Below are 22671 nucleotides of genomic sequence, written 5' to 3'. Positions count from 1 at the left end.
TTGTTTCACTTGGAATAGAATCATTCTTTCGATTGTTACATGTTTGCGAAGCAGTTATGAGGTTATTTTTCTTTCTGATTCTTGAGACGCATGCCACTCCCCCACCTTGTTGCATTCTACACAACAAAGTCATCTCTTGATTAGCAATAGAATTTCAGTTCAAAGCATCTTTTAAGCAAAAATAGTTAACCAAAAACTTATAGCCAATACATATAAGCAAAAGGCAAAAACAAAATGTGCTCAATGTAAAATGCTCTATCTATATGGCAAAAATAAATACACACATCCAAGCTAGTTTGCTTCACGCAAGACTGGTGTAACCAAGCATGTAAAATAGAAACATAGATACAGATGCTTCAATCATCAAACCTATCCTTTATTGTAATTTTAAATTTCAACTTCAAATACAATTCTACTACCGAATAACATATTTGTCAGAAAATAAAAACAAAACACATTTCAATCCAGAAAATATTTTAGCACACAGACTCTATCTATGAACTGTACAAAACACATGACTCCTCAATTGTTCTTAAATAGTTTATCTCGTCACCCTTAAAGGGTATTAACATTAACTCGGCGCCCTTAAAGGGTCTTAGCATTAACTCGTCGCCCTTGAAGGGACTTAGTATTAACTCGTCGTCCTTAAAAGGTCTTATAGTCGTATGATTATACAATCCATAGTTCATAACCCAATGCACACAACATCTCAATCACATACATATATACATAATTTATCACATATATTCGATCTCAATCACAATGGTATAATCTCAATTAACATGTTATCACACCTCATAAATCATATACACTTTACCTATGAACTATGCAATACACATAACTACTCAATTGTTTTCAAAATTATTTTAACTCGTCGGGTTCTCACAGTGAATCCCATCATAATACTCGTCGCCCTTAAAGGGTCTTACAATTGTGTGATTGCACAGTTCATAGCTCACAGCTCAATACCACATCTCAATACACATCTATTTTGCCATTAATCACAGGTTCAAATTATCATATACTCACAATTTGAATTACCATTTCATAATCTCAATATAACAATTGATACAAAAAGTTTATCACAACATGAGGAGTAAAACCCCTCAAATAATTTCACACAATTATACCAAAATCAATTAATCAAAATCATAGATATAAAAAAAATAAAAACACCAAGATCACTCTATTTTATCAACAAATTTGCATCAAGACATCAATATTGTATTTATAATAATAAAAGAAAAATTATAATTTAATAAACATCTCAAAATAAACTCAATTTAATTTTCTAAGGATCCTTACACATGTTCATTTTCATCCCAATTGTCCCTTACCTCTAAGCGGGCTCACGTGTCTTCCAATAGCGATAGCGGCATCTCTAGCAAGTTCTTTTTTCTCTGATTGCTTTGATAGGGTTCCCAAACGTCAAAGAGAAGAAGAGATTGAAACTTCCATTTTATACTGTCTTTGTGCGATTTTGTTTTTTCTCTCCATGGATATTATTGGGAAAATCCCAAAGGTGAAGGTGTGAGGAATTGAATCACTAACCACATATTATAATTTTATGACAATCCAACGGTTAAAGAATCCGAGATTGTAGTTTTACCAAAAACGTTTTTGGTTTCTACGGGAAAAGAAAAGGCTACGATGCAAAATGTATTTCTCTTAGCTCTGACATGATTTCGATTTCGAAATTCCCAATTGTGAGAATTTTTGAAAATGAGTTCCAAACCTGGTGCTAAAATTTCATGACGATCTAACGGTGGATGAGTTCGAGATCGTTGTTTTTCTGAAACAAGTTTGGTGGTATGCAGGAAAATGAGAGAGTTTTGGAAGGGGGAGAGGAAAACAAAATTGAGAGAAAGAGGAGACATGTGAAAACTACGCCTATTAGAATACTCATATCCTATTATTTATTTTTATTAGTTTATAAAAACAAACTCTATTTTATTTCCTAGAATAAATCATATATTTTTTTTCTTCTTCAGATCATTATTTTAATATAGCTATTTTTCTTTATTTATTTAATTATAAAAATCTTATCATTTTCTAAAACTTTATTGATTATTTTTTTTATTAAAAAGTCTTTTTAAAAATAAAATGTCACATTGTCAATTGCTGATGGTATTGACCCATCAAAATTGTTGTGATTGAGGTTGAGTTTGGTGAGGTTAGGGAGGGAAGCAAAATCCAAGGTCGTGAGAGTCCCAGTGAGATTGGCACCAGACAAGCTTATCTCTGAGACTATTGTTATTGTTGTCACAAACGATGACACCCCAATTGTAAAGGTTGCCAATGTTTGTGAGGGACCATGATGAGTGTAGAGAGAGAGGAAGAAGAGGCGATAGACTGTTTTTCCATTCGACAAGGGCTTCTGCTTCTGTTGTTGGAGATGAAGTGATTTTCAATGGAAGCAAGGATAGCAAGAGTATATGAAAGAGAAGAGCATGAACCTTTTGAAAACTAGTCATGTTTAGCATATGGCATATGGCCTCTGTTAATGTTTTACTCGCTTATATAGCGTAATTGTATAATTTCTGGGAAGGTTTCGGAATTGTCAAACATATTCTGACATGATAATCCAACTAGTTATCACTAGAGTCAGTTTTTTGTTGATAAAAGGCACAGAAGTAAATGTAAATATAAGGAATAAGGAATGCATTGTTGTTACAATGAAATGCATGCAAGCTGGATAGTCTTACTTGGAGTTGGAGTTGATTTGTTTTGTTGACTTTTTAGTATGATTTTTATTTTGAATCAGTTTACCCACAATCCAAATAGTGTATTCATATGTTTGCCTCACTTGCAACGATGCTTCCATATGGACAGTTTGGATCGGAATTAGGTTTCACTGAAAATATGAAATTATTGAACATTTATTTTGTTCTGGTCCAAGTGGTTGCCCGTTGCCATGGTCCCTTCATGCTTTGATTGTCCTTTGACTTTTCATGTTTCAGGGGTCAACACTATGGATCGGGTGAGACTTGAGAGAGCGGAGAAATCTCATAGCACGCAATGTATCTGATAAATTGCATTACATATTAGATAGAATTTTGTAACAGTTTCTTAAATGGTTACTTTTAAATGAAACATTTACGTTAGTGTTTTCTTAAATAGTTTAATGGTTATCACTGTAAACCAATAAGAAATTATCTATGATATAATTTTTAAGTGGAGATATTCAAATCTAATCCATTAAAAAAGAAAAGAAAAACTGAAAACCAGAGGAAATTATTTTTTTAAAAATTTTATTGGACTGTTTTTTAGTGAAATTTATTGGTTCGGTTCATTTTTTGGTTGGTATCTTTGAAACCAAACAGATAATATTTAAATTCTTAAAAATAAGATATAACACCATTTTCCTTTAATTCAATATGAAGATGAATCTGTATATATATTTTTATTATCATAATACTGTTAGAAATGATCATATTAAAAATATCAGTCAAGTCGAATAAATATATCATTTATTTTATATAATCTATTATAATTCAATACAAATATGAATCTATATATATATATATATATATATATATATATATATATATATATATATATATATATATATATATATATATATATATTATCATGACACCATTAAAAATGATCAGTCTCTTCTCCTTATGTGTCCTCTTGTTTTAAAAGACTGATTTGATGTAAATGCCGGTGTTCTTTTCTTGGTGGTTGTAATTGAAATAGACCACAGAAAACAGGTACATCGAAGAAAATACCATGTGTTGAAGCCACTGCTGGGCAAAGACAAATCAGAGTTTTAGGAATACTATTCTCAATTATATCAATAATATTACATAAATTCTGAAGTGCAATATGATATCTCCTTTGATTAACTAGTAGGATATATAAAGTTATTTTTCCATCACACTTATTGATTCAGACGTATCCCACTTATCTCTCCCACCTTATGCATTCTACATATGTCAAAGTCAACTCTTAACATTTGAATTTCAATTCAAAGGAACTTCTAAGCATAAACACTTCACCAAAAACTTAAAGCCATTAAATCTTAAAGAGTGAGTGAGGGCCGAATCTGTCCCAATATTATTCACGCCAGATTTCAGTTTTTTTAAAAGGTTAAATTAATCATTTGCGTTTTAGTTCTATAATTTATACTTTAATTCTCTTTTAGTCCTTATAATTTAAAAGTGTTATTTTTAGTCTTTATAATTTATATTTTAGTCCTTATAGTTTGAAAGTGATCTTTTTAGTCTTTATAATTTGTATTTTAATTACCTTTTAATCTTTACTTTAAAAAATATAAAAATAATTAGTTATAAATTAATTATAAATTATCAACTATTTTTTTATTATAAATTATCTTATGATAAATTAGTTACGAATTACTTATTAATATTTTTATATTTAATTGTAGTTGATAATATTATTTATATTTTGATGTTAAGGACTAAAATAAAATTAAAATATAAAGTATAAGGACTAAAAAAATCACTTTTAAACTATAGGAATTAAAAAGGAATTAAAATACAAATGATAAGGATTAAAAAAATCACTTTCATAACTATAGGGATTAAAAGATAATTAAAATATAAATTATAAGACTAAAAAAACCACTTTTTAACTATAGGAACTAAAAAAATAAAAATTGTGACCAAATAAATACTTTAACCTTTTTTAAATAACTAAAAAATTAAAGGGCAACTATAAATAAATAAACAAAAGATAGAAACTCATAGGTTTGGTGTAGTAACGTAAGGCTTTGGTGCGTTTATATGTGGGAGAATGATTATTTAATAGGAAAATTTGTATTCAATCTCCCTACGGGTAAAATTTCCATAGACCATCAGCAGTTATACATCACAAAAATAAAGGACAGTCATGCATCACAACAAAGAAAATAAAAAATAAAAGACAGTCATGCATCACAACATGAATACAAAGTACTCTTTTATCAGTGAAGTGAAAGACATTCATGACTCAGAACAAAGAAAATAAAAAATAAAGGACAGAAATAAAGTTTTCTGTATGCAAAATGCTCTTTTATCTATAAGGCTAAAATATATATGCACACACATCACTACATCAGCAAGTTTGCTTCACCCTATGAAGCACCAACACCGACACGGACACCGGACACGACACGGATACGGACACGTGGACACCTGTAATGTCCAAAATATAGAACGTAATACGGGTGTTGTGTCGGTGTCGAACATTGACACGGACGCGTGTCGGACACCGAACACGACAAGGGACTGGAGTGTCCGTGCTTCACATGACTAGTGTATTGGAGCATGACTAATTTAAACATAGATAGCAGATACTCCAATCATCAAACCTATCCTTTATTGTAATTTTAAATACAGTCTTACATGACACTATTTCTGGAACCCTGCAAGCTTGCTCATTGTTATCATGCCAAATGGCTCTGCAAGACAAGCCTGTGTAGTAGCCGATAGTTCTTGTGCCACAGCACGCATCATGGGTCTGGACTCTGGAGCCGCACGTGTGCATGCCAAAGCTATGGTCATTGTGAACACTACTGCTTCTGCTAATTGGTCCGTTGGTAGTCGAAGCCGTTGGTCAAGCACATCCTTCAGTAGCATCTGAGGTTCCTCCATTGATGACAAATACTTGTTTGAAGACAGCATAGTCAAGAGTTCTCCAGGATGCTTTCCCATCAATATCTCCAACACCACCACTCCAAAACTATACACGTCACACTTGTCAGTGACTCTCATTGTTTGTGCTAGTTCTGCAAATTTCAAATTTTATTTGTGACTGATCTAACCCTTTAATTTATATATGTATACCAAGAGTATAAACATGCTGAATGCAACTCTAAACCACTGTATATGACACGAGTATATTAACACATTGTTTAAAGAAATGAAATAAAAAAAAAATTGTAGTAAGAAATAAACTATTCATTGTACCTAAAATATAAACCATTTAATACATATGTTTTTAAATTATTAGAAACATTAATAACATAGACTATATAGTATATACACTAGAATTTAAAGTTGTTGGATCATGTACCTGGAGCCATGTAGCCATAAGAACCAGCAACTGAGGTCCATGTTGAAGTGTTGGAGCTTAGCAGTTTTGCAGTGCCAAAATCTGCAAGACGAGGTTCTAAGTCCGAGTCTAGTAGTATGTTATTCAATGTAACATCCCGGTGCACAATGGGTGGGGAGCAATCAGTGTGCAGGTATGAAATTGCATGTGCTACTCCCTGCACAATTTTCAGCCTTGTAGCCCAACTTAGCTTCAATTTCCCTTCCTCTCCATACAATACTTTTGCCAAACTTCCTCTGTCTACATGTTCATAAACCAAGAACATTTGTCCCCTCCAAGTACAGAACCCAAAAAGCTTGATTATATTGCGGTGCCTCACTCCTGTAAGAGATCTTATCTCATTCTGAAAGCTCTGGCGGTTCACAGCGGGAATGTCGTCAGAGTCTAATATGTTGAGCCTTTTAACAGCAACAACTTGACCTGTGAGTAACTTTGCTCTATAAACACTTCCAAATCCTCCCTTTCCAATGCAGTACTTTTCATTGAAATCATCGGTGGCCTTAACAAGATCAGAAAATGTGAATTTTCCATCTCTTCCCCACACCATGCTAGTAGACTCATCACTTTTTTCAATTCTTTTGGATTCTTCATCAAGGTGTTTATTGGCGTGCCTCAGCCGCTGGCAAAGTAGGATTCCAACACCAATCATCCCAATAAATAAGACACAAACTGGTATGATAACACCAAGAAGAACTTTTTTGTTAACCCCTCCAGAATTGTCTGGGGAAAACACTTTGGGACAAGTTAATCCTTTTACCTCACCACACAAACCTGTGTTCCCTACATAGGCTTCAGCTGTTGCTGTCTGGAAAATACCACCTGTGGGGATCAAACCGCTCAAGTTGTTGTGAGAAAAATCAATAGATTGAAGACTGATCATGCTTGAAAATGATTGTGGGATTGGCCCTGATAGATGGTTGTGTGAGACATTGAGAATCTCCAATGATGCTAACTTTCCAAGGTTCTGCGGAAGGTCTCCCGAAAGAGAGTTGCTGCTGAGGTCCAACAAGATTTGGAGTGAGAACAGATTGCCAAGTTCATATGGAATCTCCCCAGATAGATTGTTATGGCTTAAGTTCATACTCAATAAGTTTTTGCAATCACTGAGCTCTCTAGGAATGCTTCCAATGAAGTTGTTATTTGATAAATCAAGAAAATTTAGCTTAGCCAATCTCCCATAACTCTTTGGGATTTCTCCTGATAAATGGTTATTGCTCAAGTTCAACTTGAAAAGTTGGCTTAGATTTCCAATTTCAGGTGGGATATTGCCAGTGAATTCATTTGAATGTAGGCTTAGATGCCCTAATTGAATCAACTTTCCTAGCTCAGATGGAATTTTTCCAGAAAGTTTGTTGCTTCCCATCTCCATCTCAGTTAAATTGACACATTCACCCCACTCCGGGGAGAGCTCCCCGACAAGCTGATTTCCACTAAGTGAGATAAAAACAAGATTTGAGAGTACTCCAAATGAATCTGTGATGTTTCCAGTGAACTGGTTATCATCAAGCCGAATTCTAATTAGTGACGAACAATTTCTCAAGGACTTTGGCAGTGGCCCTGAAAAGCTGTTGTTGTTGACTGCCAAAATAGTTAGCTTGCCATCACTGCACAAGCCAGGAGGCAGTTCTCCAGAGAAACTGTTGTTTGAAAGGTAGATATGAGTCAAAGAAGGATTACTCTTTCCAAATTCTCTTGGAAGGCTTCCAGTGAAGTTATTGGTGAACACAGAAAATTTTTTTAGAGCAGTTAGTTGAGCAATGGTTTCTGGCAACTCCCCATGCAAGTTATTGGTGTTGACATCAAAGATTTGCAGTGAGGTTAGGTTTCCAATATCCATGGGAATGGTTCCAGAGAGATCATTGAAGAAAAGATTCAGCACTTGAATGTTTGTCAGATTCCAAAGTGTTAATGGAATTGGACCTGAGAATTGGTTTTGTGAAAGGTCTAACTCTATCATTTCCTTCAGATTTCCAATCTCTACAGGAATGGGACCAGAGAACTGATTATTGTAGAGATAGAGGAAGTTAATTTTTTTCAACAGGCCAATTTGTGGAGGAATCCTTCCTGTAAAACTATTGTTTTGGACTTGCAAGGAAATCAATTGAGTCCAATTAGAGATGAGCGAAGCAGAAAATTGACCAGAAAAGGAATTATCTGATAATCCCAATTCTGATATTTTAGCCAGATTAGCTAACGACAAAGGTAAAGGACCAGACAAACTATTCACTGCTAAACTCAAGAAGGATAGATTTGCACATAGGCCAAGCTCAGAAGGAATTGTAGAGTTCAAAAAATTTATACTGAGATCAAGACGCCATAGCTCCCTGAGTTGGCCTAAGGAAGAAGGAATTTTACCATGGGCAAAAATGTTATTCAATTCAAGAATTTGAAGCCCAGATATCAATCCTATCTCAGTGGGAACAGAACCATTAAACATGTTATTACCCATACGAAGTTCTTTGAGATTAGAAAGCATAGACAAGTTGGGTGACAGTTTTCCTATTAGCCCTGTGTTGGTGAGGTTGAGGTATTCAAGCTTGGGCAAATTGCTATACATGGATTCTGGTATTGTGCCAGTCCAGTGATTCTGTGAGATGTCAAGGTATGACAAGTTCTGGCACTCAAGTATGAAACTTGGGAATTCACCAGTGAAGACATTGAGATGCAAACCAAGGCGAGTTAAGGAAGGCATGCCTGAATATTGGGACCAGTCTGGAGGAGTTATAAAGTAGTTTGAGCCAAGGTCCATGTACCATACCTTAGGAAGATTCATGAGCTGATAAGGAATGGTTCCATTGAGATTGTTGTTGTAAAAACTAAGATATTGAAGTTCCCTTAGCTGGCCTAGCTCATTAGGCAGTGTTTCTTCAAATAAGTTGTTTCCCAAGTCCAATAAACTGAGCTTGGAGAGGTTGCCAATTGCTGATGGTATTGACCCTTCAAAATTGTTGTGATTAAGGTTGAGTTTGGTGAGGTTAGGGAGGGAAGCAAAATCCAAGGGAGTGAGAGTCCCGGTGATATTGGCATCAGACAAGTTTATCTCCAAGACTGTATTGTTAGTGTTGTCACAAGCAATGGCATCCCAATTGCAAAGGTTGCCAAGGTTTGTGAGAGACCATGATGAGTTTAGAGAGGGAGGAAGAAGGGATAAACTGTTTTTCCATTTGACAAGGGCTTCTGCTTCTGTTGTTGGTGATGAAGTTATTTTCAATGGAAGCAACGATATGAAGAAGAATATATGAAATAGAAGAGCATGAACCTTTTGAAAAGTTGTCATGTTCAGCTTATGGCGTGGCCTTTATGTTAATTGTTTTACTCTCTTATATAGCACAATGAATTTCTGTTTTAGGTTTTGGAGTTGTCAAACATTCTGACATATAAAATTAGTAGCATGTTTCTGTTCGTAAAAGACAGAGTTAAATGTAAATATAGGGAAAACGTAACTATATCGTTTGGTCCAGGTATGTGGCTTGTAGTGGTGTGATCATAATTGTGTCCCATGTTTTTTAATCAAAGAAATGCATTGCAAGCTAAATAGTCTTACTTGGAGTTGATTTATGTGGTTGGCTTTTATCGTTTAATGTTATTTAAACAAGCACAATTCGATTTTATTTTCCACCATCCAAAGAGTCTATTCATATTTGATAGTTGATACTATATATATTTCACATGTTTCAGTCTAAAGAGAATGGCAGTGTTTGGAGCATGTGCAACGAAGCTTCCATATGTAGGACATTGTGGATCAGAATTGGATTATCTATGGTTGAAATTTCAACTGCACTAATCTTCACCGTCTAAAATATTTTCTATTCATTAAAATTATAAAACTAAATGCTTGTTTATAAATTATTAACGTTAGAAGATGGAACTGCATGAAGGTGCAGTAACGTTATATCACAACTGTAGAGGATTGTGCTCTGTTTGGATCTCACTAAAATGTCAAATTATTGAACGTTTATTTGGTTCCGGTCCTCCAACTCGTTGCCGGTCCTCCAACTCGTTGCCATGCATGGTCGCTTCATATATATTCCTTTTGACTTTTTGTAATGTCCTTTACCCTTCACATATATGTACTAATAATAAAAAGAATAAGAAATTATAATTAATTAAAAAAATTTAAAACACATTTAAATAAAAGTATTTCAAAAGGATAAAAGGTTCATATTCACTTTTTTAACATTATAATAAAACTTGTCCAAATAATTAATAAATCATCTTGACTCAAAACAAGGTCGTCCAAGACTTCATGCAATTAATATAAAAATTTATATCTCAATGTCACATTCTATCAAAGCATTGTATTCTCGCGTCCTCTAGGTTCTTCATAGTCATCCACTTAATCATCTGCTCCCACAAACACAAAGTTCAAGATCATCACAAGATCCAAACACAAATAGAATACGGGGAGTGAGTTATCACATTCCTAGCTAATAGAGAGAAACGAAACAACATAGATATACATTTCATATAAATGAGATACAACTTACTTAAACATAACTCACGTCATTTCACCACTTTGTCGTGTAACATCACATCACAACACAACATGTCTCATTCATTTTTGCAACATTCACGTACTGAAGGATCAAAATACAATATTACTAAATCAATCAATATCGATCAATACATAAGCGTTATGCAACAAATACACTAAGATTCAATCTTATATGCAATGTGGTATTATGTCAGTTAAAAACCTCGTCGGACACCTAAGAGTACATGACAAGACAAACCACACACTAATAAGTCAAGTCACTCTCACTAGATAAAATCATAAGGAGACCAGTTACGGTCATGTTGTTTTGCAAGAATGTTCCAACCATGTGGGATCAACACAGATTTAAAGGAGCACTCAAACCAGATGTATTTACCCCCAAGGTCTACACTCCGAAGAGTCTATTAGGGTCTCTCCCTCCTAATTCAAGTCCAACCCAAAAAACATTTTAGCACACAGACTCTATCTATAAATTGTATAAAATACACGACTCCTCAATTGTTCTCAAAATAGTTTTATCTCGTTGCGCTTGTGATTAAACTCGTCAGGTCTCCATAGTGGTTCTCATCACAATACTCGTCGCTCTTAAAGGGTCTTGTAGTCGTGTGATTGTACGATTCTTAGCTCACAACTCAATGCACACAACATCTCAATACACATATATATATTGCAAGTCAATACATACTCAATTTATCATACACTCGGTCTCAATCACAATGATATAATTCCAAAGTAACATGTTATCACACCTCATGAATAATATACACTTTACCTATGAATTATGCAATACACACAACTACTCAATTGTTTTCAAAATTATTTTAACTCGTCGCGCCTCAAAGTGATTCAACTCGTCAGGTTCCCACAATGGATCTCATCACAATACTCCTCGCGCAAAAACTCATTACCCTTAAAGGGTCTTACAATTGTGTAATTACACAGTTCATAGCTCCTAACTTAATACATATAACATCTCAATACACATGTATCTTACCATTCATTACAGGTTCAATTTATCACTTACTCACAATTTGAATCACCATCTCATAATCTCAATATAACAATTTATAGAAAATGTTTCTCACAACATGGGGAGTAAAATCCCTCAAACAATTCCACACAATCATATTAAAATCAATGAATCAAAATCATAAGTAAAAAATACGAAAACATCAAGAACACTCAAGTTTATCTACCAATTCACATCAGAACATCAATTGGTTTGTCACACACAACAATATTGTATTTATAATCGTAAAAGAGAATTATAATTCAATAAACATCTCAAAATAAACCTCAATTTAATCCTCTAAGAACTCTTACATATGGTCATTCTAATCCCAATTACGATAAACTCATCCCTTATATTGTCATTGCTTCCTTAGGCACAGTACAACCGTATTTATTTTTAAAGAGAACTAAATAATGCCAATAAATAATGATAAGTAAATTCCATCATAGACTTGTTGGTGCACTAATTAGTAATATGGTGAACATAATTGTATGTCAATAATGAATTATCACAACCTAATTTGACAAGTGTACCGATGGATAAATAAGAAAGTGCAGGGGCTGTGTACAAGGTTTGGCCATTAAGGCCACTTTGCTCCTCCTATATGTCTTTTTAACTTTTTAATATACATAAAATATATAGAATGAATGATGACAATGAATTGAGTTAATGGCTTAATAATTGACAGCATGGACAATAGATTGACAGGGTGGAAATAAACATTATTGGGTAGCTGAGCGTGTTACCCTAGCCAAGTCTGTGCTTTCATCTATCCAGGTGTATTCCATGCAAATTTTATATATGAATACCTGAAGGTGTGTGCAACAACGATTGATGCAACCATTAGAAAATTCATATGGAATAAATCCACTTGCCATTGGGTGAACCGAGATATGATTACCAACTCTAAAAGAAATGGTGGCCTTGTTGGTATCCGCAATGCTAGAGATATGAACAATATTGCTTTGTCGGGCAAGTATCATCAACATTCAGGACACTCAGGTCTTGTTGAAAGATACTATTTACTTTGATGGTGTCTGGAACTGGAATATGCTAGCTACTCAGGTTCCTTTGGAATATCGAAAACAAGTAGCTAATATCTTTCTAAGTGATGACATGAAGGATGAGATTGTGTGGGGTGTTGCTCAAGGGGGAGAGTAAAACACCAAGAGTTAGTATTATTTAATTTTTAAAATTAATTCAATTTGATCTTTTAATTTTTAAAATTGATTATTTTTTTTAAAATATATATTTTGTAGCAGTTTAAAACTATTTAGTAATAATTTTAAATTATCACAAAATATGATTTTTTACGATTTAGATTAAAAGAGAAAATTAAATTAATTTAAAAAAATTAAAGGATCAAACTAAACAAAAAAAAAATAAAAAATTAAATTAAATCTAAAAAATAAATTAGAAGAAAAAAACAAATTTAACTTTTTTTTCCACACTAAACATCAGTACCGATATTTAAATTTTTACCTCTCTGCCTTTTGTGAACAGAAACGGGCTTAACTAAGTTGGATTCTTATGTCAGAATGTGCTTGGCATTTCCGAAACCAAAACAGAAATGGATTGTGCTATATAGGAGAGTAAAACATTAACATATAGGCCAAGCCATATATGCTAGACATGATGACGACTTTTCAGAAGGTTCAGGCTCTTCTCTTTCATATACTCATCTTGATATCTCTGCTTCCATTGATAGTCACTTCATCACAAAGAAGAGAAGCAGAATCCCTTGTCAAATGGAAAAACATTATATCCCCACCTCTTCCTCCCACTCTAAACTCATCATGGTCCCTCACAAACCTTGGTCACTTTTGCAATTGGGATGCCATTGTTTGTGACAACACTAGTGAATACAAAAATTTAATATGGTTCGACACCTTTTGTCTACGTCTACAAAATCGTTTCAAAAGTATTTCATTATCACAAAAATGATTATAAAATTGTAACTCACCCTAAATTATGTATCATTCTACAAACTCAAATACTTCACTCAATAGTTATAAGAGATTATAACACTCTCTCTCACACAAAAATATTTTTTTCTCAATAAAGTGATTTTATTTCACAATCTCTCTTCTCACACGCTCTCTCTACATGTGTATCTTTTCCACTAATTCTTTTATCTATTTATAGTGAAAATTATCGCTAAGTATAATAAATAAGTTCTCTTTGAAGTTAAAACAAAAATAACTTCCAATATATTCATTCAAATAAATTTTATCTAATAAAATATAATATTTCATTTTATATTTAAACCACCTAAATCTTAGTGATAAAAATTCAATTGTCATTATGCATTAAATGCATTTATCTTTTGATTTGGAACTCTATAGGTGTCTTGGATTTTGCTTCCCTCTCAAACCTCACCCAAATCAACCTCAATGCCAACCATTTTGGTGGCTCCATCTTGTCCATGCTTTCTAATCTCAAAAGAACTTCGTATGGCTAGTAACAAGTTTAATGGTTCTGTTCCCACCGAGATAGGATTGATATCCGGGCTTCAAATTCTTGAATAGAATAACATTTCTGTCCATGGTAAAATTCCTTCTTCCTTAGGCCAACTCAGGGAGCTACGACGTCTTAATCTCAGTACAAGTTTTTTTAACTCTACAATCCCTTCCGAGCTTGGCCTATGCACAAATCTATCCTTCTTGAGTTTAGCATGTGCTATTCCCTGTACAATTTTAATCCTTGCAGCCCAACTTAGCTATGATTTGTATTTTGTATTTAAGCAGTGTATTCATATTTTACATGTTTCCGTCTTTAACGATTGCCGGTGTTAGCCGCACTTGCAACGAAGCTTCTATATGGAAAGTTTGTATCGAATTCACTAAAAATATATCAAATTATTTAAAATTTATTTGGTTCTGGTCCAAGTTGTTGCCATGGTCGCTTCATACTTTTCTTTCACTTTTCATATTTGTTTTGTTTGAATTTTTAGTTCTGAAGTTCAATTATGAATCGATTTTTTAAACTAAAAAATAATTTTATGATAATTTTTCTTATCTTTTTTAGAAACTATCATATTTTTAATTTCAAAGAAGAGCGCTAAAATAATTTTTGTTTTTATAAATTACATATTTATTAAAAATTATTCAAACATATATTTAATTAAAAAGTTTTTTTAAGTACAAACAAACGGATCTATGCATATACTTTGAAAAGAATTATTTTTTGAGAAAAATAATAAAATAATTTTTAGTGAGTACAATTTATTGTAAGATTAAACGTGCAATAATTTTTAAAATATACATACACTTATATTTTAAAATAACTTTTATTCTTTTTATTTAAAAAATAATATTTTCTTAATTTATTTTAAAGATTAATTTTCAAACATAACTAATTTTCTAATATTTAAAATATATATCTTCAATATTTTATTAATATAAAAATAAATTTGTGAATTTATTATTAAAATGTTATTTTTAAACATAAACTAATATTTTTTAATAGATTAATGTAATATCACATTTTCAAAATTAATTCTATTAAAATTTAAACGAAGTGTCCCTAAATATTTTCAAAGTCAAAGAAAAGTAATTGTCAGTTTGGAACTAAGAATTTCTCCCTTTCTCTTTGACTAAAAACGGGGTTGAAGGCGCAGTGGCTCAAAAGTTTCTAAACATTCATTTATTGTTCTCAGTTTATTGGTCGTAGCAAGTCCATGGAACCATAATTGGTCAGTCAATACGCTATATTCTAATCTCCCTACGGATGACTTTGAAGTTTGAAAGCTATTTTATTGCAAGGATAATACTAAATAGTATGTAAAACCAATTAGTCAATCGATAAGTGAACCGAATTCACATTCTTTTTCCAGTCAATTATTGGAAAGTATTTTTTTTTATCTCATCCTTTATGTTCCGTATAATTTCGTCTCATACTAAATAGTCAAACTCTAGTAATAATATATTTTTTATTCATTAAGTATGCAAATTTGCATCACTTAAAAGAGATTTTTTGCACCATGGATATACTCCTAAATCAATAGTCAAAGACTAATTCCTTTCAAAAGGTACTCTCAATTCCATTCACATGATTAAGAATTGAAGCCCTATAACAACATGTTTAAAGAATTTGGCTATCCATCAACTGGGTCGGATCTTACTTGTAATTAGTTGTGGAATGTTAGTTTGAACCTAAGTTGGACTTCAGATTCCACCAAATTGACCCAAAAATACTCAAAAACATGAAGACAATACACAAATTAAATGCAAAGTAACTCGTGTCACCCACCACTCCTACCTCCTAGACTTGCTCTCTCAAACCCCAAACCTCACACAATAGTTCAACACTTAAATTCACTTTGGAAATTCTTCCTAATTCCTTGGCAATGTATCCTAGTTGTCAAAGCAAATTCCCTAATTCCTTAGGCGCACTAGCTAAGCACCGGTGCATAATGTTTCAGATTTTCTAAGAGTGCACATAACTTGCGTACCTCCTTCCTAAAGCCTATGAAAATCATTTCTGGTTTTTCATATCTCTAACTCAAAAATCTCATTCCCGTGTTAACTCTAAGTTAGCTACAATTGGTTGGTTTCCACTTTACCAAAGGCATTATCTCTCTCTCTCTCTCTCACCAAGCTTACACAAAACTCAAATAATTTATTAGAAGCTGTTGCACTAGACACAAAAGCTGTGAGAAATTGGAGAAATCCACCACAAATTTGAAAATCTGCAAAAAGGTCCCTTAAAATAGCACAAAATGTCTGTTTATAAGTTGTAGTTGAAGATTCATCACAACCGTAAACTTAAAGATTTGTTTTTCTCAAGCAAAAGACAAGGGAAAGGAAAAGAGTCAAGCAATTTTGGGAATTAAATATGCTCTATGAAATATGGACCAATTTCACAATTAAATAATTTGAAGTAAACTTACCCAGCATCAATTCGCATTTCAATTATGATATTGCTTATGATTTAAGCAATGCAATGCTAAAAAATGGATTTAACTTCCTTGTAATGCAAGATTGTTTTCACTTTCCTTATCAGATCAAATGTTTACGCTTTACTCGGTGTTTAAGGTTCATGTAAATGCTCAATCATCATCAACAAGCATTTCCCTACCATATACTTGATAAATCTCTAAGGTTGTAATGTCAAGTTCTGTAGAAAGAATGCACGAGATGAAAATGCTCACTGAAAGGTTGAGTTTGTTCCTAGCCTCATATCACTCATATGTCGTCAGTAACAAAACCATAATAACAAAGTTCAATTTTAGACAACAAATGAAATTTAAATATATCTCGAGATATCGCCATAGAAATCAATGTGAACTAAAAGAACAACTTTCTGCCAGAAAGCATAATGACACTACATTTTTCAAAACTGGAATTTTTCTTAAATCAAAGTTCAAAATATCAGAATAGCAACATTCAAAGATTTAGAAATAATACGCAAGACTAGTGTAGTACAAACCTAGAAACATATGCTCCAATGTCGAATCACCAACCCCATCCTTTATTGTAATTTTAAATTTCAACTTCAAATACAATTCTACTAGCGATTATACATACCTGTGTGCGGAAAATAAAAACAAAACATATTTGTAAAACTAATTAGGACACAGATCCCACTGTCCTACATGACACAGTATTTGTGGAACCCTGCAAGCTTGCTCAAGGTTATCATGCCAAATGGCTCTGCAAGACAAGCCTGCGTAGTAGCCAACGACAGTTCTTGAGCCACAGAACGCATCACGGGTCTGGACTCTGGAGACAAACGTGTGCATGCCAAAGCTATGGTCACTATCAACACTACTGCTTCTGCTAATCTGCCCCTTGGAGGTGGAAGCCGTTGATCAAGCACATCCTTCAGTAGCACCTGTGGTTCCTCCATTGATGGCAAATACTTGTTTGAAGACATTGTAGTCAGGAGTTCTCCAGGATGCTTTCCCATCATTATCTCCAACACCACCACTCCAAAACTATACACGTCACACTTGTCAGTCACCCTCATTGTTTGTGCTAGTTCTGCAAATTCCAAATTTTGTTAGAGTAATCTCACCCTTTAAGGCACATTATATGACAGAAGAGTGTAATTAAGACAATGGTTGACGAAATAAATAAATAAAAGTTATGAAGATAGAAAATATATGTTTGAGTTTAACTGTCATGCGTTGTAAGTGGAAATTTTACACTCTCAATGAAAAATCATGTTTACTACATAATTTTTAAGTAGTTATTATAAAAGCCAATAAATTTTTTATACATGATGACTTGTTAATAAATTATTGTATAAAAAACTTCTACAAATTTTGGGAAATTCTAATTAAATTGGTATTTATTATATCTAAAATATAAATAATTTAAGTTGTTAGAAAACATTTAAGTATTTTTAATACTGCATAAACCAGAGTTTTGATGCCACTTATTAAGATAATTTGTACTATATAGTGCATACACTAGAATTCAAATAGGTTGGATGATGTACCTGGAGCCATGTAGCCAAAGGATCCAGCGGCTGAGGTCCATGTTGAAGTGTTTGAGCTTAGCAGCTTTGCAGTGCCAAAATCTGCAACACGAGGTTCTAAGTCGGAGTCTAGTAGTATGTTATTCAGTGTTACGTCCCGGTGCACAATTGGTGGGGAGCAGTCACTGTGCAGGTATGAAATTGCATGAGCTATTCCCTGCACAATTTTCAGCCTTCTGGCCCAACTTAGCTCCGATTTTCCTTCCTCTGCATACAATACTTTTGCCAAACTTCCTCTGTCTACATGTTCATAAACCAAGAACATTTGTCCCCTACAAGAACAGAACCCATAAAGCTTTATTATATTGCGGTGCCTCACTCCTGTAAGTGATTCTATCTCATTCTGAAAGCTATGGCGGTTCACTGCTGGAATGTCATCAGAGTCTGATATGTTGAGCCTTTTAACAGCAACAACTTGGCCTGTGAGTAATTGTGCTCTATAAACACTTCCAAATCCTCCATTTCCAATGCAGTACTTGTCATCAAAGTCATCGGTGGCCTTGACAAGATCAGAAAATGAGAATTTTCCATCTCTTCCCCACACCATGCTAATAGGCTGATCACTTTTTTCAATTCTTTTGGACTCTTCTTCAATTATTTTTTTGGAATGCCGCCGGCAAAGTAGGATTCCAACACCAATCATCCCAATAAATAAGACACAAACTGGTATGATAACACCAAAAAGTACTTTTTTGTTAACCCCTCGGGATTTGTGTGGGGAAAATACATTGGCGCAAGTTAATCCTTTTACCTCACCACACAAACCCGAGTTCCCAACATAGGCTTCGGCAGTTGCGGTCTGGAAAACACGACCTATGGGGATTGAACCACTCAAGTTGTTGTAAGAAAAATCAATGGATTGAAGGCTGATCATGCTTGACAGTGATTGTGGGATTGTTCCTGTAAGATGGTTGTGTGAGACATTGAGAACCTCCAACGATGCTAACTTTCCAAGGCTTGGGGGAATAGCTCCAGAAAGAGAGTTGCGGCTGAGGTCCACCATGATTTGGAGTGAGAACAGATTGCCAAGTTCAAATGGTATCTCCCCAGATAGATTGTTTTGGCTTAAATTCAGACTCAGTAAGCGATTGCAATCACTGAGCTCTCTAGGAATGCTTCCACTGAACTTGTTATTTGATAAATCAAGAAAATTTAGCTGAGCCAATCTGCCATAGCTCTTGGGGATTTCTCCTGATAAATGGTTACTGCTCAAGTTGAACATGAAAAGCAGGCCTAGATTTCCAATTTCAGGTGGGATATTGCCGGTGAAATCATTGGAATGCAGGCTCAGATACCCTAATTGACTCAACTTACCTAGCTCAGATGGAATTTTTCCAGAAAGATTGTTGCTTCCCATATCCATCCGAGTTAAACTGATACATTCGCCCCACTCCGGGGAGAGCTCCCCAACAAGCCAATTTCTACTAAGTGAAATAAAATCAAGATTTGGGAGTACCCCAAATGAATCTGTGATGTCTCCAGTTAACTGGTTATCATGAAGCTGAAGTCTAGTCAGTGATGAACAATTCCTCAAGGACTTTGGCACTGGCCCTGAAAAGCTGTTGTTATTGACTGCCAAAATAACTAGCTTGCCATCACTGCACAAGTCAGGAGGTAGTTCTCCAGAGAAGCTGTTGTGTGAAAGATACACATGAGTCAAAGAAGGATTATTCTTTCCAAATTCTCTGGGAATGCTGCCAGTGAAGTTATTGGTGAACACAGAAAAATGACTTAAAGCAGGTAGTTGAGCAACGGTTTCTGGCAACTCCCCATACAATTTATTGTTGTCGACATCAAAGGTTTCCAATGAGGTCAAGTTTCCAATATCCATAGGAATGGTGCCAGAGAGCTCGTTGAAATAAAGATTCACGACTCGAATGTTTGTCAGATTCCAAAGTGTTGATGGAATTGGACCAGAGAATCCATTTAGTGAAAGGTCTAACTTTGTCATTTCTTTCAGGTTTCCAATCTCTACAGGAATGGGACCAGAGAAAAGATTATTGCGCATAAAGAGGATGTTAATTTTTTTCAACAGGCCTATTTGTGTAGGAATCCTTCCTGTAAATTTATTGTTTTGGAGTTGCAAGGAGATCAACCGGATCCAATTAGAGATGAGTGAAGCAGAAAGTTGACCAGAAAGGAAATTATCTGATAATCCCAATTCTGATATTTTAGCCAGATTAACTAATGACATAGGCAAAGGATCCGTCAAATTATTCTCTGCTAAACTCAGGAAGGATAGATTTGTGCATTGGCCAAGCTCAGAAGGGATTGATGAGTTAAAAAAATTCTTACTTAGGTCAAGATGCCAAAGCTCCCTGAGTAGGCCTAAGGAAGAAGGAATATTACCATGGGCAGAAATGTTATTCAATTCAAGAATTTGAAGCCCCGATATCAATCCTATCTCAGTGGGAACAGAACCATTAAAGATGTTATTACCTATACGAAGATCTTTGAGATTAGAAAGCTTGGACAAGTTGGAAGACAGTTTTCCTTCTAGCCCAGAACTGGAGAGGTTGAGGTATTCCAGCTTGACCAAATTGTTATACATGGATTCTGGTATTGTGCCTTTCCATTGATTCTGAGAGATGTCAAGGTATGTCAAGTTATGGCACCCCAGTATGAAACTTGGGAATTCACTAGTGAGTGTTGGATTGAGATGCAAAGCAAGGCGAGTTAAGGAAGGCATGCATGAATATTGGGACCAGTCAGGAGGAGGTATAAAGTAGTTTGATCCAAGGTCCATGTACCATACCTTAGGAAGATTCATGAGCTGATAAGGAATGGTGCCATTGAGATTGTTGTTGTAAAAGCTAAGATATTGAAGCTCCCTTAGCTGGCCCAGTTCATAAGGCAGTGTGCCTTCAAATAAGTTGTTACCAAAGTCCAATAAAGTGAGCTTGGATAGTTTGTCAATTGCTGATGGTATTGACCCTCCAAAATGGTTGGCATTGAGGTTGAGTTGAGTAAGGTTAGGGAGGGAAGAAAAATCCAAGGCAGTGAGAGTCCCAGTTAGATTGGCATCAGACAAGTTTATCTGTGAGACTGTTGTGTTAGTGTTGTCACAAACAATGGCATCCCAGTTGCAAAGGTTGCCAAGGTTTGTGAGGGACCATGATGAGTTTAGAGAAGGAGGAAGAGGAGGAGATAAACTGTTTTTCCATTTGATAAGGGCTTCTGCCTCTGTTGTTGGTGATGAAGTGATTTTCAATGGAAGCAGAGATAGCAAGAGTATATGAAAAAGAAGAGCATGAACCTTTTGAAAAGTTGTCATGTTTAGTATATGGCATGGCTTCTATGTTAAGTTTTACTTACTTATAGAGTGTAACATGTCTATACTGAAAAAAATCTAAGTCTTATATTTGTTAGAGATAATTTTAAGATAAAGTATATAGATGGAGGATAATCCTTATATTATAGATTTTAATTTAAAATCAATTGACATTAAATGATCTTGTCAATATGAAATTGATTTATTTTATTATTGACTTTATCATTTAATGTAATTATTATATTAATAAAGTATAATCGATCTTGATTTGAATTTTTTAAACAATAACAACATCAAATAACTTTTTTCTTCTTTTACTATTTTTCTTATTTCATTTTTCCTCTTAAATGTCCTATCTTGAAAGTTTTCTCTTTTGCTGCCAACATAGGCAATAAATGCATAATTCAAATATATTTGAATGTCAAATTTTAAAATCAGTCAATAAAAATTGGTCCAGTTGACAAGGATTGGAACATAACTTCTGGTAAATACTTTAATATTAATTATCTTAATAAAATTTAAAATTAAAGATGTCGTAAAAAATATTAGGAAAAAAATTAAAATATTAAAAGGTTTGATTATTTTTAATTACTGGAGACTTCAAACACTTTTTATTGCAAGAAAAATATAGGAGACCAAAATTTGAATTTGAGCCTAAATATTATGTCAAAATTATATTCATATTAACATATATAATTTACATATTTATATAAATTTACATTAAGTGCTTTATTTTATGTCCAATACAACTTGATCATATTTGGTATAGAGTAGGCCAAGATAATTTCTGAACTTCACAAATCAAGTTTAAACTGTCCGAGGCAAAATTCAACAATTCTTACAAACAGTTACATAAACTTTAGAATAGAGAAGCTAACTGGGCCAATCACATTATTTGTTAGTCAACTATAAAATAATTGTGATTAATTGATAAAATCATTAGTCTTTCAGGCCAAAATTAATTACTTTATTTTTACACCCGCTAAAAAGTTTCAAATCAAAATGACAGGATGCAACTTCGACTTCCCTTTCTCGTGTAAAGTTCTGTAGTCCAAACCATTTTGTGGTCATTTAGCAGTCAGTCAACTATTTGAAGTTTTCTAAGATGAGGTATGAAATAAACTAGACTTTGAACCCGCGTTCCACTGGTTTTTTTAAATTATATATATCATTTTACATTGATTTATTTATATAAATAAAAAATTAAAATATTTAGTATTACGTTAAACATAATTATATTATTAATGAAAAAATTGATTAATTATATTTTCAATTGAGTTAATTTTATCTTAAAAATTAAATATATTATAATTTTTTCTTCATTCAAATAATAATAATGACGCAATATCT

The 22671-nt window shown here is 33.7% G+C and overlaps 2 protein-coding genes across 2 annotated transcripts; both read right to left on the bottom strand.

The window, feature by feature from the left end:
* Positions 1 to 4897: 4897 nt before the first annotated feature.
* On the bottom strand, positions 4898 to 9369 carry LOC114398145 (MDIS1-interacting receptor like kinase 2-like). Its single transcript, XM_028360303.1, has 2 exons — positions 6022 to 9369; positions 4898 to 5734 (listed from the first exon to the last, which is right to left on the bottom strand). The coding sequence occupies exons 1-2, from the start codon at positions 9335 to 9337 to the stop codon at positions 5358 to 5360; spliced, it is 3693 nt and encodes a 1230-aa protein (XP_028216104.1). The 5' UTR covers positions 9338 to 9369; the 3' UTR covers positions 4898 to 5357.
* Positions 9370 to 17016: 7647 nt separating this feature from the next.
* LOC114399438 (MDIS1-interacting receptor like kinase 2-like) lies at positions 17017 to 21324 on the bottom strand. The gene is made up of 2 exons (XM_028361626.1): positions 18012 to 21324; positions 17017 to 17551 (listed from the first exon to the last, which is right to left on the bottom strand). Exons 1-2 carry the CDS (start codon positions 21322 to 21324, stop codon positions 17160 to 17162), a joined length of 3705 nt encoding a protein of 1234 aa, XP_028217427.1. The 3' UTR covers positions 17017 to 17159.
* Positions 21325 to 22671: the final 1347 nt, after the last annotated feature.

Source organism: Glycine soja, chromosome 19 (assembly GCF_004193775.1).
Source record: "Glycine soja cultivar W05 chromosome 19, ASM419377v2, whole genome shotgun sequence".
Classification (NCBI taxonomy): domain Eukaryota; kingdom Viridiplantae; phylum Streptophyta; class Magnoliopsida; order Fabales; family Fabaceae; genus Glycine; species Glycine soja.
Note: the sequence above shows the minus strand (reverse complement) of the source record. Positions and strands in the feature narration are given on the sequence as shown.

What these genes read in the sequence shown, in the direction of transcription:
- LOC114399438 (XM_028361626.1), bottom strand. Translation starts at nt 21,324, where the DNA reads ATGACAACTTTTCAAAAGGTTCATGCTCTTCTTTTTCATATACTCTTG. An exon ending in CTTTGGCTACATGGCTCCAG is followed by an intron (nt 17,552 to 18,011) that starts GTACATCATCCA and finishes TGGAATTTGCAG; the next exon opens with AACTAGCACAAACAATGAGG.
- LOC114398145 (XM_028360303.1), bottom strand. Translation starts at nt 9,337, where the DNA reads ATGACAACTTTTCAAAAGGTTCATGCTCTTCTATTTCATATATTCTTC. An exon ending in TTATGGCTACATGGCTCCAG is followed by an intron (nt 5,735 to 6,021) that starts GTACATGATCCA and finishes TGAAATTTGCAG; the next exon opens with AACTAGCACAAACAATGAGA.